Source organism: Choloepus didactylus, chromosome 2, assembly GCF_015220235.1.
Source record: "Choloepus didactylus isolate mChoDid1 chromosome 2, mChoDid1.pri, whole genome shotgun sequence".
NCBI classification, from domain to species: domain Eukaryota; kingdom Metazoa; phylum Chordata; class Mammalia; order Pilosa; family Megalonychidae; genus Choloepus; species Choloepus didactylus.
This window is the reverse complement of record NC_051308.1, coordinates 124,647,571-124,668,466: the sequence shown is the minus strand read 5'-3', so window position 1 is coordinate 124,668,466 and position 20,896 is coordinate 124,647,571. Positions and strand designations below refer to the sequence as shown.

Here is a 20,896-nt window from a genome sequence, read left to right as displayed (position 1 = left end):
AAAATACGACATGATAACTTATTCCTCACAGCTTAGACAGTGTGCATATGGCTTTGGTTTACATGAGAAAACAGAATCAGGTATTTATTTAGAGCTAGTTCACCCTCCCACTAAACATAGGAATCTCCTGAATTGATAAATGCCCGATTCTGATTTTTGCCATATTAATGGTTAAATACAAACAAAAAGGAGAGTTTACTACATCTGTGGAAGTCTGTTCCACTTTTTAAATGTATCCAATCATAAAAAATGTTTCTTATATTGACCCAAATTTACAACCATGAAATCATTGTCCACTAACATCATGCCCCTCTTTGTTTCTGGAGCAACACAGAAACAGAAGCCCTGGGTCTGGCTTACCTCCTCAGTTCCACATACTGTCCTCTCTCTGACTGAGCCAGGGTCCCCTTACTTTGGTAACTCAAGTCTCCATCTGAAAATCATGAATTACTGTTTCTAGGTTTGACTATGTCTATCGCTGATATCTTTTTTGTCATTTCGATTCCTTCTGTCCCTGAATTTAATTAGTCTGGCTTAATAATACTTAATAATATTTCTTGTCTTTCTGTCCCCGGCACAATTCTTACTGCAGCTGCCCTGGGTTATGCACTTACTTCTTCAGGCCTGGCGATGTCAATAATGTGGTTTGTTCTTTTCTGTCCTGTGACTCCCCTCTCATTCCACTGCTACCAGAATAATCTCTTTAAAAGGCAGTGCAGATCATACTCTCCCCCAACCCTAAATTATTCTTCTACTGCTCACCAAAGTAACTAACCCTGACATTCAAGACCCTCTAAACTTGTTTCTGACATTTCTAATCTCACATCCCACCATGTCCCAATCCTCTACACTCCAGTAGAAATAAGAGCCTTCTGCCCAGCCTGCGCTTGCTAATCACTGTCCTATAAACATGACTTGTGCATTCTTGCCCCGGGTTCTTCCTCCTCTCCAGTGATTACAGTCTGGTCTTTACAACCTAATTTACCTCTTGCCTCAGCAGCTTTGAATGACTCCCAATGCATTTATCATCAATACCAAGTTTTTAGTTATAATTTAAATCGTCCAAGACAATGCACCTTTTCAAATACAGTGTGAGTTATCTGGGGGCAGCTGCTGTACTTTTTTGCCTGATCTAAGGTCCCAGGACTAAAAATGCTGGCGATGTAGCCATGGACAGGCTCTATTTTTTACTAAATAGGGGAACCTATCAAGAACGGAAAGAATAGAGGCCTTTCTGCTTAATACACAGACTGTAGATACGTTCACCTAAAACAAAATATCTGGTGAAATCCAAAATAACTATGGAGAGATTTTCAGAAGCCAAATGTTTGTCATTAAAGGGAGGCAGCTCCTCTTATATGCGTTTTGCAACTTGAAGAAGAATTTCTGATTGTAACTGGGCAGCTTGGTGTTTTCCTGTGTTTTAGGTTCTAAGGGTGGACTCTTCCCCATTCTCCTGAAGGCACAAATGCATTTTTCGTTGGAAAGTGCTGAGTGTCACATCACAGGAAGCAAAATATGTGAGTTTCAGGGAAAACCCAATAGCAAGGAAGGAGTAGATGCAACATGTCTGATTTTCAGGAGCAAAAGACTTCCACTGTTTTATTGGGACTGATCTCATGTTAGGACATCAAGTAACTACTGACTTCAGAGTAGGGGGAGCAAATAGTGTTCATTCTGAGAATTAGCTGGTTAGTGATTGGAAGAGCTGGGTTAAGAAGACTCCTCTAAACAAGTGTCCTGAACAATCATTCACATTTGCCAGGGGCAAGGGAAAGGTGGTAGATGGCTGCCATATATTTGCCAACCCTAATTCAGTCATGAATAAGGCCCTCTCCATCTCAGTCTATCCAAAACCTACCCATCCTCCAAGGCCCCATTCAATACTCCACCTTGAGCCCTTCTCACCAGCCTCCAGGGCTCTCTCTCACTAATTAAATCAGTGTTTGTATCTGTAGCACTCATGTAGCACTTTCCATATGCTTGTGATTGTTGTCTGTTATTTATAATTGAACATTTTTTCCGTAGATGTCTGGAGCGGCAAGAATCTCCCCAAAATGGGACTAAACCTTTGCTGTGGTTAATCTAGAGGGAACTGAGCTGTGATTATGCTAAAACTGAATCACAAATCATGGGGAATAGCTAGGAAACGAGCTCCTGGAATATCAGCAAAATAAAGGAAGATGCATTCCCCCTTCCATCCTCCTGCCTGCCTGTTCCTGTGCGTCCCCTGGACCAGGGAATGTAAGTAAAGGGTGGGGCCACTGACTCCTGGACTCAGTGTAAGACAAAGACAAGGCTGAGCTTTGTCCTCAGAGCACTCAGGGCTTGCTCTGGGAAGGAAGAATGCTTCTGTGAAGGTTTGCAGAGCCTGCCAGTTCAGGAATTCCTCAAGGAAGAATATGCCAAATCTGAGTGTTAGCTTTTGGAAAGAAGGCTGTGCACCACCTGGAAACTGCACGGGTGGAAAAGAGCACATCACTGTTAAGTACTATGGCAGACTCTTCTGTTTCTTCCTTGTAACAAAACACCAATTTTATTCAAGTGTCAGAGGCCCTCTGGAAAGCCTGAATCCCTTCCCAGACTCAGGGGTGACTCTTGATTAGTCACAGTGATTCTCTTCTTGGTCCTGATTGCTGTAGGATGAACACACAGTGCAATTCTGACCAATAAGCTGCAAGAAAAGTTGTTGGGAGAACTTCCAACAAGGTTTTATTCATTACTAAAAAGGGTCATATAAGGTGAAACTTCCTTTTTTCTCCTTTGGATGTTGCTGTATGAGGATATGATGGTTGGACCCACTGCAACTATCTTGTGATCATGAGGGGACACATGTGAGGACATACTGAGGGTGACAGAGTAGAAAGATGGGAGAACCTGGATTCTGATGACTTCGCTGGGTCCTGAGCTAATCCTGGAAATTCCCCATCCCAGAATTTTACTGTATTTCATCAATTTTGAGATGCATATATTTTAACAGCTTAAGATTTCAGAAATCAGGATGCATCTTCTATGGTATGTCAGTTAAATTGGCAGCATTTCTTCTTTTCTTAGTGTAATTAAAATTATTGAGTGTTTTATAAAAGACTGTATTTAAGATTTGATGAAATGTGGAATCTATTGTCATGTACCCTTTAGTGTGCCCCCCCCCACACACACACATACTAACTGATATGGATGCTCTCCTCATAGGAGGGAGGTCTGCAAGGAGAATGTTTGGAGGTCGAGGTAACACTGAGCCACCCCTTCATGAGGACGACTGCAGGGTCTGGACCTCTGCATCTCTCTAGGAAAGCAGATGCTACTCTTCCTGGGATTGGAGTAAATCGCCTGTGCAAGACTCTCCTTCTACCAAAGCACAAAAGCTTGCCACAAGCAACTAGTTTTCTCCATGTCTTATAATGATCTTAAAACGGCCAGTCAGATAGGGGTGTCATGGATAAAAATCAACTAGCAGTAGATCTGATGGAACTAAACCCAGGAAGCAGCACTCAGTCACCACTTACAAGACTGCCTCAGAATTGGAGGCTACCATCGTATCCCAAGCTGAGGCAGAGCTATACTTCCTCCCCTTCCATAGTGGCAGCTTTCCCCTCTCCTGCCCAGCCCTCCCCCTCTTCCCCTCTGCTCCCTTTCCCCAGCTTCCTCTCCCCCTCTGTTATCCCTAGTGATGGAGAGACTGAGATTAGCACCTCCAAATCTTGAACTGTCTCTTCATTTTCAGTTATGTTGCTCTTCGAGACAACTTAAAATTAAGACCACAAGGTAAAAAAAAAATCTTGACTCAGCAGGGGGCCCTTGCCCCCCCCCCCCCATGGACAAGTGAATGACTGACACTGTACCCACTTCACTCAGGGGACAAAAAGGAGTTTTCTAATTCTTTGGAAAAGAATTTTAGTTATGTTTACTCTAGACTTTTCTTGAAGAGGTTGAATGAAATACAAAAGGTCCAATCTTAACTCCAAGGTCTTCCTTGATTTTGGAGCACAGAAGGGATGATCCTTGCAAGGGGCGAGGTAGGGGTAGGGGTGGCAGGGTCCTCTCCCATCCGCGGAGCATATGCCCAACGGCTGAATGGAGTGACCCCGGACTCAGATTTCTGCTTCTTTCCACCTTTTCCCCGCCCCTCCTTCCCTTCCCGTCCCACAAAAGTCCAAGGGCAGTTATACTCTGAGCCTGACTTCCCTCTGGGGCAGCTCTTCCCTGAGCTAAAGTTTAGGGAAGCTGAAGTCACTCACCCACATAGAAATACTCTGGGGACTTGTCCTCTGATGATAAATCCTTTATGGTGCCTCCAAACCGAAACCATAGTCCAAAGGCAATGACGGCCGACCCTGCCAGCTGAAAGGTAAACAACACTGTGTTTACAACTGAAGGGGAACGTGTGTGCACAAACCCAAGGGGAGTAGGCTGGAGTCACAGGACCGAGCCATCCCTTTAGAAGTCTAGTCCACCCTTCACAATTCATGGGCGGGGGGCGGCGGGAACTGAGGCCCACAGAGGCGGAATGAACAGCTCAAAGCCTCTGAGGTTCCCGCTGTGATATTAGAACTGGGGTTTCCTGACTCCAAGCCCAAGGATTTCCCCCATTCTTCCAGGCTGCCCTGTGGTTATGGGCAAACACAGCACAGCCGGGGGAAGGCTTCTCGAAAAGAAAATTCTAATGATGTTCCTGTCCTTGTGTTAAGGTCCCTTGCTGGGCACTTTGGACCTCCTCACCTACGCCACAGTGAGAGCTGACTGTGGGTCAGCCACTGGGTCACCAGGAGTAAGATGAACCCTAAAACCTGGTGGAAACTCACTTTTCTAAATGGAAAGAAAACTCAGCAACCTCAGAGCCCGCCCACGCCTCCTGGGCCAGTAGGTCCTGCTAATTTCTATAACTTTCTCCCCGCACTCAACTGGTTAGGGCCCTGCCTGGGGATGATGGTTTCACACGCAGGGAGGGAGGAAGCCCGGATGGTTTTTTTTTTTTTTTTTTTTTTTGGTTGCTATTTTGAGTTTCCATGGAAAGTGAGAAAGGAAAAAATAATTTTCTGAAAAAGCGTGGTCTGTGTGCCCGCGGCTCCACGGAGAGACTGAGTGGCCGCGCGCGGGCGGGCGGCGGGCAGAGCGATCGCTCGGCGTCCTCTTCACGCTGGGGGCTTAGGGGAGGCTCGAGAACTTTTCTGTCACCGCAGGACCCTCAACTGGCCGCCAGCAGGCTCTGGCCCCGGGTCCTTTCTCCACGAACACCCCTCTCAAATTTCACCATCAATCTATCAATAGCACCTTCTGTGCTTGAGGCACTCTGAGGAAGTAAGCTGGGCCATAAAAATAGCCTCCGGATTCTGCAAACCCAGCCAGTTACAGACCCGGCTGCCCTCACCTATCGCGAGGCTGCCCCTACCCAAAAGGAAGAGCACGGACAGGTGCTGGCAATAAGAAGATATAAGGGCAAAAGTCATTCTATAAGGTTTAGTAAGGAAAAATGGTATCAAACTCCGGGTTAGACTAGTGTCCTTTTTATACAGGAAACCTCTATCTTGTGGGACTATTTGTAAAGGACCCAGTGCTACCTTTGGGGCCACTTGGCTGGATTTACATGAGGGCTTTATCCCTTGTCAGCATCCCCACTTTGCCTTCCCAGCCCGGCAAGGCCAATTCTTTGTGGTGGGGCTGCTTCTGTGAGCAGCCAGAGGGCAGAGTTCTACCAGCTGGACTCTCTAATACGGACCAACTAAAATTTTCCAGTACTTAGAGGAAAGCACTAATTGGATAATGTGAGGGACAGCTAAAGGAACTGGGCTAGACCAGTTTTTAAAAGATACTTGCATTTTTAAAAAGGGCAGCATGGCATGGAAAAATATTGGAAGGAGTCATGCTAAATCGTTAACAATATTTATCCTTGAATGGTGAGATTATGGGTGATTTTCTTTTCTTTGCACTATATTTTCTAAGTTTTCTGCATGAAGCATGTATTACTCTTGTGACTTTAAAAACATTTAGAAACATTATTTTAAAAGATGTTACATGGTAGCTTATAAATTCAATCCGGAAAAAGTGGGGAGACTCTTCTTGGGCATTGCTTCAGTTTGGGAGGGAACCAGCTCTGAGGTCATCACTGTTCCTAGTGCAGGAGAGAGAGGGATGCCCTTGGGGAAGCACTATATTGGGAGCACCTGAAGATGAAGATGGCCTGGGCCAGCAGTGCCTGGCAAAGCTTCACCGCCAGCCTTGCACATCCTCCTCTCTGCAGCAACCTGATGGAAAGACAAAGTTTCCAAATACAAAGCAAAATCTGTTGACAGAGGCATCAGGCCCAAGCCTGCAGCCACTAAGCAGACTGTGGAGGAGGTGACTGGTTCCAGGGACACCCTACCACGAGGCCACATTTTTGGAATCTCTGTACACAAACTCTAATTTATAGCTGTCTGGGGTCATCCTCCCAGATGGAATACATTTGTCCGGTTCTGGCACAGATGTGTTTGATGCATAATGGAAAATTAAAAGAGAGGTTGCAATTTAAAGCCACCAGGCAAAGAGAAAAAATCTGCACTTGCTCGTCCACGCCCTCCCAACCCCAAACCACACGGGTTTCCTCCTGGGTCAAGGAAACTGTGGCTTAGCTGAATGTCATCATTGTGTGGAAGGGAATCCTCCCAGCACGCTGCTGCTCACTGTGTCAGGGACACAGTGGGTAAAACCTGGCCAGGGCTGGGGTTGCTTGTGACAAGAGGCAGAGTAATTGCCGCTTTGGAAAGTGCCATCAGCAGAGAGAACGTAGGTCCTTTTTAAATGTACCCTTCCTGTAAGGCTCATGAAATACGGTGTGTTCACTGGACTTTAGTTGATCTACCACAGACTAGAAATGGCTTGAAAAAAATTTACATGGGCTCCAGTCTAGTCAGGAACAAAGCGAGTAAGTCTAGGTCATTTAGCTCTTATCGCCCCCTGCATTTTCCACCAGGAAGAGACGGTGGTCTCAGGGCATGACCTGAGAGAAGGCTTCAAGTACCTTTAAACCCAAATGTTCACCCTACTAGACCAAAACTCCCCTCTGCCTCTATTCTCTCTTCTTTTAATCTCAGCCCCTCCTTTGCATTCAGCCAATGTTGAAACAAATAAGGAATGAGAGAGCCTAGCCCTTTTTCTTCTTTTCCTTCTCTTGTCTCCACTTGCATCCCCTTTCCCTTCTTCTCTTTCTTTCATGTTTATTAGGATCTATGGTCCAGTCAAAGTACAGTGCTAGGCGTTAGGGAAAACAATGATGAAAAGAACATGGCTTCCAGTCTCTCATGGAAGATAATCATGTAAATTAATAAATGCCATCTAACATAGGAAGTGTGCTAAGGAGGAAGAGCCGGCACACTGCTAAGGGACCAGAGTGAAGTGCAATACATGGCATTCAGCAGTAGACATTAAATTTTGATTTAAATCTTGAAGAATGATTGGAAGTCACTGAGCAGGGAAGGACAGGAGGGAAGAAAGAATTCCATGCAGAGGAAACAGCACTGGTAAAGGCTTCCTTTCCTTACCTCGAATGCTGTGTTGGAGACAGGCAGGAGTTGGGAGAGGTCAGAGTCTGGGGCTTGGGAGGCGATTGGGGGAGATTATGCTCATAGCTTCTATTGTACTTGCTACCATCTTGGAAAACCCATAGCAGGGCCTTGAGGGGCAGGGGAGATGGGGCCACACATTCTGATAGGAACAGTCCGGGGCATGAATGTCACCTGGATGCCACACACAGATGAGGAGGTAAAGACCTTGTGTGGCTGAGGACCGAGAGAGGACACTAGGGTGGGGATGTGGCAAGCACTGAAACCCACGAAGGATTCATTCAACCAACCAGAGAATTCTGCTGAGGGCTGGCCCTGCTTCCAGGACTAGCACCAATCCCCATGCCTTTGGGACAATTATCACCAGAAATGCTGTTTTTCCAGGAATGGACTTTTTCATACAGCAGCATGAGTTGGGCCTTAGTGTTCATCATTTCATAAACATTTATTAAGCCTCTCCTGTGGACCAGGCACCAAGGACTCAGAGATGAGGAAGATCCAGTGCCTTCTTCAGAGGGCCTTAGGGGCTAGTGGAGAAGCTAATCCTCACTGGGTTCTGCAGGAAGCATCTAATTCTGCAGGCAAGAATCCAATCACAGAACTAGTCGCTAGAATACACATGAGAAAATGCCACATTTGCTATGTCACTATTCATTTTTCGAGTGCCAACTGTGTGCTAAGCACTGGAAGAATGTGATGAAACTGGGTTTTGAGGGCAAAAGTATACCCATTATTTAAAAAGAAAAGAGAAGTAAAATAGAAAATAAAGAAGAAAAGATAGCAGTGAAAGGACAGTGACATGTAAATTCATGCCATTAAAATAGTAGATCACCAGATATAATTACATTACGTATTTTCATGAGAAGTCATTTCAGTAGCTAACCATATTCCAGATAGTTTGCAGAACATGAAATCATGAATTGTAAGCATATTTTAGTTCTACAGCTAAATAACACAAGGGGACTGACTAAAAACCTGATTAGAAAGCACTTAAAGCAAAGTGAATAAACAAGAAGTTTCCTTTGAGTCATGGCTATTCTGCCCCAAACAGATCATTTAGCCTGAAGCAGAACTCATTAATGGGTTACAATTTTATTTTACTAAATTTATCCCCACTTTCTTGGGGTTGTTGATGAAATGTCCCATCTTGAGGTCATATTTTTTCACTCAAAAAAAAAAAAACAAAACAAAAGATTTAATGAATTAGGAATTACAAACATGGTCTCCAGGGAGGCACTGGTCCGAGTGCTCAGCAGGTAACTTGTACTTTACCCATGTAAAGGAAGGGTGTGGGGCTAACCCCCAGAGGACGCGAACCAGCCTTGGTCACAAGGAGGACGTAAATGCTACGCTGCTATCTGGGGACAAGACCCAGCAGAAAGTCCCCTTTTTGGGGTAAAAAAGCATTACTTAAGGAAGTTCTCAGATAGCATGTGTGCTTTTGCCTAGATGGGAGACACGACTGTCATCAGCTGCTCCAGCCACGCAGGTTCTTCCTGTTTGGAGGCCTCTGCTCATGCTGTCTCCTTGAATTAGTATGGGCACCCCCTCCCCTGCCTCCAATTAACACCCACTCCCCGACAGCTCTCAGTTCTGATGTTACTTCCTCTGGGAAGCTTACCCTGGCCTATGTGTGTACTTTCCTTCCTATCTTGCATAACCACTTCTATTTGAATATTTCTGTAATTTTTAAATTTTAATTTAATTTAATTTAATTTAATTTTAATTTAATTTGATTTTATTTTTGGGGGATTTTTATTAAGACCCAAGCTCTGTGAAGGCAGAAACCAGGTCTGTGTTTCTGTATCCCAAGCACCTGCCTCTCTGTCTTGCAAAGTGGGCTCCTGACAATCATTTTTAAATGAATGAATGAAGAACTTTCAGGAAGGCACAGTTTAGGCTGACAGTACTGATTGCAAACAGCTTTCCACACTGCTCTCCAGGGAATACTTCACCAAATACTATTTTCAAATTCATCTGCATCTGGGAAACGCTGTGCAGACACCTCAGAAGTACTGTGTGAACAAACTGTTGAACAAATGCAGCAAAACACTCGCCCACAGGAAAACAAAACCAAACCAGAGCATGTAATATCAGCTCTGTGCTTTCCTAAGCCTGCTGGGATATGTGCCATGTACAATGCAAGGCCACAAAGAATAAATCTATACATGCCTTTTACTGGCAGGGCTGTATTAATTCAATTATGGTGCATGCTTGCTCTCACTCCTTTATTTTTCTTCTGTATCTGTCTATCTTTTGTGCACTTGACTGGAAGAATGAACAAAATAAATTCTCTATCTTTGCTTCTTTAGGGTGACAACTCATATGAACACAGTACCCAACTCATTTACAACTCTCTTCTTTAGGATGAATTCACCCAAAATTGAAAATGACACTTCAACCCGAGAGTTTTTATTAAAAGCTTTTAAGCTAATACTTGCTCTCGGTGCCAGTTCTCAATGCAGACAGAATCACGTAATGGAGTACTCACTATTCTTAATCTGATTGCAAACCCCATTAGGATACCACAAGGGTAATGGAGTCTCATTATTTTAGCAGGCAAAAGTCAAGAACATATTTGCTCTGGAAAAAGATACTAATTTTCTCAAAGAGGAGAACTGGCTCCCAAGATTTTATTCCTATTATGCAGTGAAAGCAAGGTAAGGATTCAGATGGAACTTTCTCAAAATGAAGGATTTTATCAGAAGAAATACAAGGGCCACCTGCCATGTGACATCCATGTGAAACCACCTTGTTGTCCTTGCCTTTGACATCAGGCCTGGCTGAGGCAGAGGCAGAATGATAGCAGTGTGAGATGAGATGTTTGTGTCAATTTAGGGATGCTCGGCAACTTCTTAATATACTTGTTTTTCTGATCTCCCTTATTATTTTATTCATAAGATTTCATAAGAACAAACTCATTCTAAGAAATTCCTGAAAGACTTCCTTCAGATATGGGTATATTTTAAAATCAATCAGTGTTTAGTTCTCTGATTGTCTGGTGGAAGGACGCTGCAATCGGTACAATCAGAAGTATTCTATCCATCTTCGGAGGCAGCTTGAAATGCTGGGTGAATACTCAGCTTAGGGGAAGGAAACTAAATGGGGATGAAAAGTTTGCAGATAATTTACATATAGATAGTGGGGAGTTTGTTGTATTTAATTGGTGGTTATACATTACATCTTTTCTCTAAAAAATATCAGGGAAAGAAGGAGAGTAAGAATTAGGAGAAAGAGATGATGGCTGTATAGTTTTCTTTAAACTGCAAAACAAAGTCACAAATTATTGGCTAATGATTCTGGTGAGCCGTTGGCTTTATCAAGTGAAGATCATATATAGTAAGAGCTACAATCCAGTCCAACAGGTCACAGAAGTGACTTAAACTCACTGTTTGCTTTACCTCACCTAAGGGATATAAGCTCTTGGAAAACTAAAATGGCATTTTCTAAGATCTCTAGACTTCCTCTTTGTAGCATCCAGCTGGCCCTCATCCTGGGCTTGCCACAGGACCGAGGAAGAAATACACACTTATCCTCAGGACTACCCAAGAGCTTTGGTAAGTAAAGACAGGGCATTAAACAATATTTATTTTCCAGCCTAATATTTTCCAAGATGGCTGACAGAACTGCTGTTGAGCAGATAAACAGGATTCTTAAATGTCAATCAATACTTATCTTCATCCAGTTTTAGTTGTTACAAAGAGAACAATGGAAGAAAAAATATTTCAACTAGAATTCAGCTTAGATTGGAATAAGCCCAAAACACCTCATTTATTAAAAAGTTAGCTTGGATGGAATCCAGTAGAAATCATCAAGTTCTAGCTTGGTTTCCATAGAGATTTTTCTGGAGAGCAATCTGACCAGAACCCATTTGTGGGCAGGAAAGGTAGGCAGCATTGGCACATTTACAGGAGACTAGAGAGATCTGAGCTTGCACAGGAAGACCACATGGGGTTCCACATCCCGCATTCTGTCCTGTGTGTGTATGTGGGTAGGGGTGCTCTGCTGTCTCTGTCCAATTCCCTGGCCCACTGTTTATGAGCTGATTCATCCTCAAACACCACCACCATGAGGAAAGAATGGGGCCTGGCACAATCTTTGGAACATTTGCCAACTGCTCTCCTAGAAAACTCACCTCTTCTGAGCATTCAGAGTGAATAATGATGCTCTTACAAGAACATCCCTGTGTATAGCATGTGATGTAGAGTGAGGAGGATGAAAACAGGATTCTAAGCAGCCAGAGTTTGAATCAGGCTCTGCCACTTACTAGTCCTATGATCTTCGGTAATTCACTTAACCTGTCTAACCTCATCAGCAAAATGGAGGTAATAGTAGTGTTTCCTTAAGGGATTAAATGAATTCATGTTACACACTTAGAACAGTGAGTGCCTGGCACTTAGTGTTATTATTGTATTTGTAGAACTGCTAATGTTACATTCATCCTGAAAGCTTAATCTTACTCAAGATAGGAAACACCACTCCCGTGGCACCAGTAACTTGGTCCTCTGCTGCCTTCCTCCACTAACTTTTGCTTTAGCTCTATGCACTCTCTTTCCATGACAGCTGGAATTCCCTTGAGTTTCCTAAACTGTCTATACTAGAAATGTCAGTGCCCTTTTACAGAAACTACATTCCCCCTCTCTTTAATTTTATTTTTTGTAAGACCCAGTAAGAGAAAAACAGAAAAGGACGTATTTATGAGAGAAAGAATACATATATTTAGGCTAGAGCTGTCCAATAGAACTTTTCCCCAAAATGTAAATGTTTTCTATCTGTGTTGTCCACTACTGTAGCCACCAGCCATGTATGGCTATTGAAGTGTGGCTAGTGGAACTTAGGAATGGAATACTTAATTTCACTTAATTTGAATTAATTTGAATTTAAATAACCTCATGTGACTAGTAGCCACTGCATTGGACAGCTCAGGTGTAGAATTTGCATGCTCATTATAGCTCACCCTTCTCTCCTCGTTTGTCTGTAGACTTGGAGTGGTAAAATCACAGGTGCTGGAGTCCTACCTGGCCATCAGTGGCCAGCCCTAAGAACCTGGGCATGTCTCTTACATCCTCTGAACCTCTGTTTCCTCATGTGTAAAATGGGGATGATAATACCTATGACTTCATAGGTCTGTTGTGAGGATTAAAGGAGTTAATATAAACAATGTTCTTAGGAAAGCAGCTGGCACCCAGCTAACATTTATGTAATGCTTATCATAGTTTAAGTTTTTGTTACTGAAATTATGTTTCTAAACTGTGGCTTGATACAAACCTTTTGAAAACTCCCAACTTACTTTTCCTCTGCCTTAAAATGACTGGTAGTTATATGATGATACTGTGAGCCACTGATAGTACACTTTAGATGGAGTATATGGTGTGTGAGTATATCTCAATAAAATTGCATTTAAAAAAACTAAATAAAAATGACTGGTAGTATTGTCAGCCTCCTCCTACTTCTCCCACAGGCTGGGCTCTTCTATGCATCTCTCTGCATTTCTGGAATGCATCCAGACTAAATCTGACACTGGACATAGTCTCCCTGGTCTCTTTACATTTCCCAAGCCAGTAGCATCTCTCTTACTTTATATTGCACATGTTCTAATAGGTTAATTCAGTGAAAAGAACATTGAGTTTCAAATGAGAAGACTTGGGTATGAATCCGGGCTTTGCTGCTCCCCAACTCTTTGATCTTTTGTCTACCACCACAGTGCCTGACTTTAGCTGCCATGTCTGTAAAACAGGGATAATTACATCTATTTCATGGGATTGATCTGACACATTATCAAATGGGATAGTGCATGTGAAAGCCTTTTGTAAAATAAAACATCATACAAACATTATCATTTTTGTTGTTTTTGTTCCCATTCAAACCCAAAGAGGATGGAAAAAGCAGGTGAAGGTAACCCCTATTCATCTGTAAGATGTGCTTCCAGGCTCTTTGGGATTCCCATCTTACCTGTCTCTTTCTCTATTCAGTTCCTTAGTGACCCCGGCATGATTTGTCTCAGTGGTTGGTAAAGCATCGCTTATTTTAGGAGAATAGTCCTGTTGTGACATTAACTGTCCATATTAAGGTGGGGGGTGGAGGTTATGTTCTCCTTTATCATGCTGCATGGGTGATCTTCTAGAATAACACAGTGAAATGAAACAGACAATGGACATGTACGCACCTGGTAATTCTGGAAACCATCAGGTCAGTGTAAAAAAACATGTCATAAAGCAATAAGGATAAAGTGGCAGCTGGAATTAAGAGCACTGCCACAAGTGAGCCAGGTGAGCAAGACAAAGGAGAGGCTCTCCCTGCCCCTGCTTCTGCCCCATCCAGAGACAAGAGCCCCCTGTGGGTCTCAGATCTCCTTGGGTCACAATCTAAACCAGCGTTTCTCAAAGCGTGTTCCCCAGATCAGCCACAAAACAGCATCAGCACCACCCGGGGGCTTGTCAGAAATGCAGACCTTCTGAATCAGAATGTACATTTGAACAAGATCTCCAGGTGATTTGTGTGCACATGGAAGTTTGAGAGGCACTCATCTCCAAAGGTTTTCCCTCACCACCCCTTGCCCTCCACTTGGTAGTACAAAGGCAGGGCAGGGGGCAAACAGCTCCTGCTTTATGTCAATACATGCAACCCTGTTAGCTGGAGCCAAGCTAACTGCCTGTCAAACCTCTACCAGGTGCTGAATTGGAAGATGGGAGATACCAGTGCCACACAGTCCCTGTCCTCAAGGAGCATAAACACTAGAGAGGAAATAAACCATAATAAAAGGCAATATGGGGTGCTAAATAATGGTAAGAGTGCCTCAAAATCAAGGACTGTGTCTTCATTGTCTTTGAATCCCCAGCACTTAGCAGGTGCCAGATATAGCGTTGGTGTCAGCACATGTTTGTTGAATGATTGATTTGCAGGGGAAAGAATCACTTTTTATTCCTCCATGCCCTAGCTAAGCTACAAGACTCTTGCTGCTTTGCTTGGTTGGTTGGACCTAGGACAATTGCTTGCTTCTCCTTATCTTTACAGACCTCTTGGTTTCTGAATTCTACCTTCCCACTTGTACCTCTGGTATATAAATACTACTACTATAATATCTTACAAATTAAGTATTTACTATGTGCACACACCATGCTCAGTACTTTACACATATTAATTCATCTGCACAAAGATCATAACATTGATGCTGGTACTTTATTATGCCCATTTTACAGATGAAAAAACTGAGGCTCAAACAAGTTAAATGACTTCCCCAAAGTCCCCTAGGTAGTACATAGTAGAACCAGGAATAAACCCAGCAGTGTGATGCCAGTATCCACCTTCCAGGCTTTTAATTCCTTGCCACAATGCCTAGACCTGTCTGAGGTTGAGTAGACTACTGGAACTAGAGCTCTGGCCCTCCAGACAGTCCCTATTGTAGACTCCTTGGCCCTCCTGGCAACGCTAGGCCCTCTTGTCCACACTAGGGGAGGCTGGCCACTGCTGCTGTCTTCCTATCTTGAGAGAAATCAGAAATGAAGGCAAGGCTCTCCTACAATGAGGCTGAGGAAATTCCTATCTGCTTTCTGGGGTGGTGTAGCTTTTGGGGTGAACACCAAAGAATATTTTCTTTAGGGATTTTTTTCTCTTATCAGTCTTTCCACTAGGTGGTAGCTCTGAAGTTATGTTTGAGATAAATTTGGGGGGTAAGAAGGGGAGGCAAACTCCATTTGCTTCAATTGAGTCAGATGTCTCTGAAGCCAAAAAAAGACTAAAAGCACCTGCTGGACATCACCAAGTGAAAACCCAAAGCCTCATTGTTAAGGGTGAGAAGGAAAAGAAAGCAACTTCAAACTTGCCATATATGGCATGTGACTTTCAACAGCGAGCGGTCCTGCTTCCTGTCCGTCAGTAACACTGAGCAGCGCGGCGCAGCACAGCACAATGATAGGAAAATGCTGAGCATACAACAATAAACCAAGGAATAAACAGTGCCCAGGTTTTTCTTTAAGCCAACATATGTGGCTTGGTGGGTTGTGGTGTTTTATTTATATTGCTATGCAACGGGGAAAAAGTAACGGCAATTTCAATAAAAGGCACAGAATAAGCCCTGCTATCTGATTACAGTGACCGAATATAGACAAGACAGATGTTGGGAGAGGTTTCATGTTAGACACCAACAGGGATAACAGAAATTAATCTAGTGAGCTTAATGGCCAGGCCCTACTTTTGTCTTTTAAAACTAATTGGTGAATACAGTCAACGGTCCTGGGCAAGGGAGTGCTGGGTTGTCTCTGCCTGGATGGATCTAGTTGAATGTTTAGAAAACCAGGAGTGCAGCCACGGGAAACTGCCAGAAGAAGGTTGCAAACCGATTTGTCAAATTGTGGATCACAAAACATGCCCCGCCCTGCCTCTGAGCCTGCTTTCTGGTGAGTTCCTGACAGGAAAGGAAGTGGGTCACCGAGCAGGACCCTATACCTTAGAAGGGCAGGCACACAAGCATCTAAGAGTGTGTGTAAATGTTACATGTTAACTTTCTGCTAAAGCCTATCCTTTCCAGGAAAATCGCCCTTGCCCTTTCCCCAACCTCCCCACCAACCCTTTGAACCAGGAAAAAATAACTTCAGAAACCAGCAAGGAGCTTTTCCAGAATCAAGATTCCTCAGTTACAGTGAAGTAATTATCTAAATAATTTATCCCAAACAATCACTTCCCATCAAATCATTGGGTACCTGTTTATTTTTGCCCCTTTCCCTTTGCTTGTGCAACTACAGACACGGTTTAGTGGCTCTGGCTCCTCTACCTACAGGTAACATTCAGTATCTTACTGTGACATAAAAGGACGTTCATGGACTGCCCCTGCCTAATTTTTAGAATTTTACTTCTTGCCTATTTCCAACATGATCTTTATAATTTGCACATACTGGATCACGTATAATTTTCTGCATACCATGTTCTTTCATGCCACTGTGACATGGAACTCGCTGTTCCCTTTGCCTCATGATTTCCACCTGACTTATCACCAGGGACCTTTTTCAAGCACTATTGCTATTCCTATTCTATATCTAAATCTAAATATTCAAGTAGGTTTGTAAAACAAAACAAGCATCTATTGCTTGGACTACTGTCTCCAAGTGGATGTCCCTGAATCCACTTTTGCCCACTTCTAATTCATGGACCAAGTTGTAGCTAATATTTTTTTTAATTTATTTAAAATGTATTTATTGTCTCCAAGTTAAAAGATAATTTAATTTAGATAATGGTAAGATAAGATTTCATTTAAAGAGATTCAAATTTAGATATGCCTTCATAGAACTTTTTTTTTATACTAAAGGTATTTTTTTTTACTATAAAAGTAATGTTGACTTGCTGTAGAGCATTTGGAAAATATGATGATGTATAAAGAATAGAAACGCCACTTAAAAAAAAACTAGGCAAAGAAAGGCTGCCTGTAACTACAGCTGTTCTGCAACCCCAGCTCCACACCTCCAAGGAACTAGAGGAGAGGAAGGCCCCCATATTTCCTTTCTGGTCCCAGTCTGTGCAAACAAAAAAAACAAAGTTTAAGGTAATAAGCAGGCATAAGTAGGACCAGAGATCAGATCCTTGTTCAAGCCTCCAGCTAACGTTAACAATTGATTATCTGTTCCAACTGGGAAGCTCATAGGTAGCAAGTTCCTTAACCTGCAGATTCATTAATTCATTCCACAAATATTTATTGACTACCTTCTTCCTATGTGTTGGGCACTATGCTAGGCCCTGGGAGCAGCAGTGAGCAAAACAGAAAAAAATTCCTATTTCTCAGAGCATTTAAGTTTTAGTGGGGAAAATTCATAAGTAGATGTGCAGTTATCCTAAATGAAGACAAACTACAAGTAACATGGAACAAATTTACGCTATTCCCCGACATTAAGGGAACCAGTGGAAAGAGAGCTAACATTTATTTAATGTTTCCTAAGCACTTGTGAGCACTTAATAATAAAAATAACACCTATTGACCACTTACTATGTATACCAGGCTTATAGTAAAGGAAGGTCAGATGCTGTACATATTTCTTTTTAACCCTCTCAATGATTATTACTCCAATTACAGATGAGAAAACAGAGGCCTACAAATGAGAATAACTTGCTGAGCTCACCCTGCTTGTCAGTGGTAGAGCTGGGATCTCTACACTTAAGTCTTCCCAATTCCTTCTTCAGATGGTGGCTCACACTCACCCATGCTCTGTTTCTCTGCTTATGGATGGTGTTTCACCCTCAATTTTGTCTACCTCCATTCAACACATCCTTCAAGGTTTAGCTTAAGTATCCCCATCTTCAGAACTTTCCTGACTCCTCAGTATTACTGTGATCCTTTCTCTAAACTCCTTAATTAGAGTGCACATATATAAAGGTCATATTTAACCCCAGTGGCTAACACATGCTGGGCATTCAAATATTGTTTTGTACTTACTTCCCTTCCTTACTGTCCTTATGATCAGCAGTGCATAATCTGTCACTCGATTATACACTGTCTCATTTTGTTGTTGTTGTTCTATGTGTGATGGTCTTGTTTCCTCAACCACAGTCCTAGCTCTTAGGGAAGAGGATCACTGCTTTATATTTACATACAATATTTGTTGAATAGAGTGGATCTCAAATTTGAGCATGTGTTAGAATTACCTGGAGGGTTTGTTAAAAGAGGTTGCAAGGCCCCTCTCCCAGAGTTTCTGTTTCAGCAGCTCTGGGGTGAGGCTGAGAATTTGCATTTTTTTGACAAGTTCCTATGTTGATGCTGTAGGTCCAGCAACCACACTGGGAAAACCACACTGCTTCAGGGCCCAGAGGCTGAGTTTGAGTCCCCTCTCTGCCACTCACTAGCTTGGGAGTTAATTAGCATCTTTGAGCCTGTTTCCTCATCTGTAAAAATGAGGATAATAAGAGTATGCACCTTAGGATTGTGTGAAGATTAAATGTAATAATGAATGTAACATGTTTAGCACTGTTCCTAAACCCTACCTATTATCTCTGGACAGACTGGCACAACATCAGGCACCAAATAAGCACTGAATCCAGCCTTAGAATTCCTTCTTGGGCAGATGGAAAACTTCTTTTGAATTTGTAAGCAGTGAGAGTGAAGTGTGTGGCTGAAGCACGACATCTGCAATTAACAGCTTTTGAAATTAAGCCTGACTATTAAAAAGCACAACATAAAGGGTCTTCAGAAATACCCATACGTATACTATACTGGCTACAAATGCCTAGGTGTACCAAAGCCATGTGTATTTTTAAAATTCAGGGGCTGTCCTTGGGTTACCTCCTTCACAGCTTCTACTGTGGAAGGATGGTGAAGATGGCAACTTGGCTTCTGAAGAGCTTGGAGTTGCTGGAGTCACCCAGGCATCTGGTAATGGGCTTGGCAGACACAAGCAGAGCCCATCACTAATAATTAATTAGTTGCAGTCATGGGAAGATAACGTCCCCAGAGCAGATAGGACAACCACCCTCCTCCATCCTCCACCCAGGTCCCTGCTTTGCCCTCTCCTCTATAACCCCTGCCCCCACAAAGCAAGATGTATTTTTTCCCCTCAGGGCCCATCTGAGCAATTACACTGGTTGATATTCTCTTAAGAAAGCCCCAGGGTCAAGGTGCAGACAAGACAATTTTCAGACCTCCAGGGCCCGGAACAGGGTATCCAGGGATCTGGGAATTGTCTAGCTCTAATCTTGGCCCCAGTAATACAGGACACTAGGGTCATGGACCTATCTCTCTGTGAAACACTGATCCAGGGAATGCTGTCAGTTCAATAAAACCCCGCAAAGTAGAATGAGATCATCTCTGGGAACACGAGAACTTAACAGAGGCTGTGGGCTGTGGGTGGTGGGGAGATGCTGCCTGTCCTTTGAAGCCCTTCCCTTCATCACCCTCTTCACACACGAGCACCCACCCCCTCCTCTCATCCAACTTACCCTCCCCTAATGCCCAGCAATAGGACGAGTGCCCCCAATTTTCACGCCTATTTTCAATTTCCTAAACAAAACCAACCAGGTGGTGTCTCCACCCATTCTAATGGAGCACCACCCCTGCCAGCCCCACACCAAGGGTTTCCTCTCCCAACTCCGTGGCCAGGCCTTGGCTCCAGCAGGAGGTAGAATAAGAAGGGGGTGTGTGTGCACTACAAGCTGGAGGGAAGCGGGGTGTGTGTGTGTGGGGGGGGGGGGCTGCCAGAGACCCAACCTCTACCGAGGTGAGGAGAGGCTGGGGTACCCGCACCGGGAGTCACCAGCTGGGAGATCAAAACCAGTGCAGGGGGATCATCACAGAGAAGAGCCGCACGTTGCCTCTCCCCTCTCACCATTTCTCGTTGCTCAATCTCTCTCTTTCCGTTCTCTCCCCTTTCATTCCTCCTCTCCCTCTTTGTCTGCCTTTTTCTAGCCTCCGCCTTTTTGAACTCCCCTGCCTCCTCCCCGGAGACCCGCTCGGACGCCACAGCTGTCAGCTCCCCGGGTCCCCGGCCCCGCGCACCCAGCGCCGGGCCCCCTCCCCTCCTCTCCTGACTCCCGATCTCACCCAGAAGAGCAGGTTGAAGCCGAGCAGCAGGTACTTGATGCACCGGAGGCCCCCGCGGAACCGCCCCATGCCGCTGCCCCGGCGGCGGGATCCCAAGTCCCCAGGCCCGCGCTTCGGGCGCTGGGAGCTGCTGGTGCCGGCGGGGAGGGGGCGGGAGCGGGGAGGACCGCGGGCGGGGCCTGCGGGGGGGCGGGGCGCGGTCGGCGCGGGCCCCGAGCCAGGGAAGGGGCGACCCGGCTAGGCTGGCGATGCGGCGGCCCCGGCTCTCTCCGCCAAACGCAGGACCACCTCCTTCCCTCCAGATGCTGGCCGACCCGCCCCGCAGGCGCACCGTCCGCGGTGGTTATTGCCGCATCTGCGAGGAGCCAGAGTAGACTGGGAACCCCGGACCCGTTTAATCAGCGCCCAGTACCGAGAGTCCTTTGAGGCTCTCGGTGAAAGCTGAGGAAGAAGGACGTGGCCTCGGTGGCTATGGAACTCGAGGAAGGTGGCCTCGGGTAGAAGAGATAAGTGGGACCCGAGGCCACCCTAAAGCTGGCAGGAACCGTCACGGGGCACCTGGCCGAGTGTCCGGGACTGCGGCCCGGCGCGCCTCTGCAGCGCGACGTGTGCGCCCAGGCGGCGGAGGCCGCTGCTAGGGACCCTCCCTCTGACGCCTCCCGCGCTCTGCAGGGGACTCTTACCTTAATAGGCAAGAACTGGGAGAAGGCGCGGGATGGGACTGCCCGGTGACCTGACAGCTGCTTACCACCCTGCTGGGCCAGTCTAGTGGATGGGGAGTTGGATTCCCTGAGTCCTGTTGGACTCCGCTGATGGGAAGGCTTTAAAAGGAATCCAAATC

The 20,896-nt window shown here is 44.7% G+C and overlaps 1 protein-coding gene across 3 annotated transcripts in view; it reads right to left on the bottom strand.

The window, feature by feature from the left end:
- TSPAN2 (tetraspanin 2) overlaps window positions 1-20,605 on the bottom strand; it is a 41,455-nt gene extending 20,850 nt beyond the window's left edge. For 2 of the 3 annotated variants that reach the window (XM_037826293.1, XM_037826291.1), the window contains exons 1-2: window positions 6,162-6,540; window positions 4,239-4,341 (exon numbers count right to left, since the gene is read on the bottom strand). In XM_037826293.1, the coding sequence (XP_037682221.1) occupies window positions 4,239-4,341; window positions 6,162-6,374 (316 nt within the window). In that variant the 5' untranslated portion in view covers window positions 6,375-6,540. Of the gene's footprint in view, window positions 1-4,238; window positions 4,342-6,161; window positions 6,541-20,055 lie in introns of those variants that run through there. The other variant, XM_037826292.1, reaches the window with a different exon arrangement.
- Window positions 20,606-20,896: the final 291 nt, after the last annotated feature.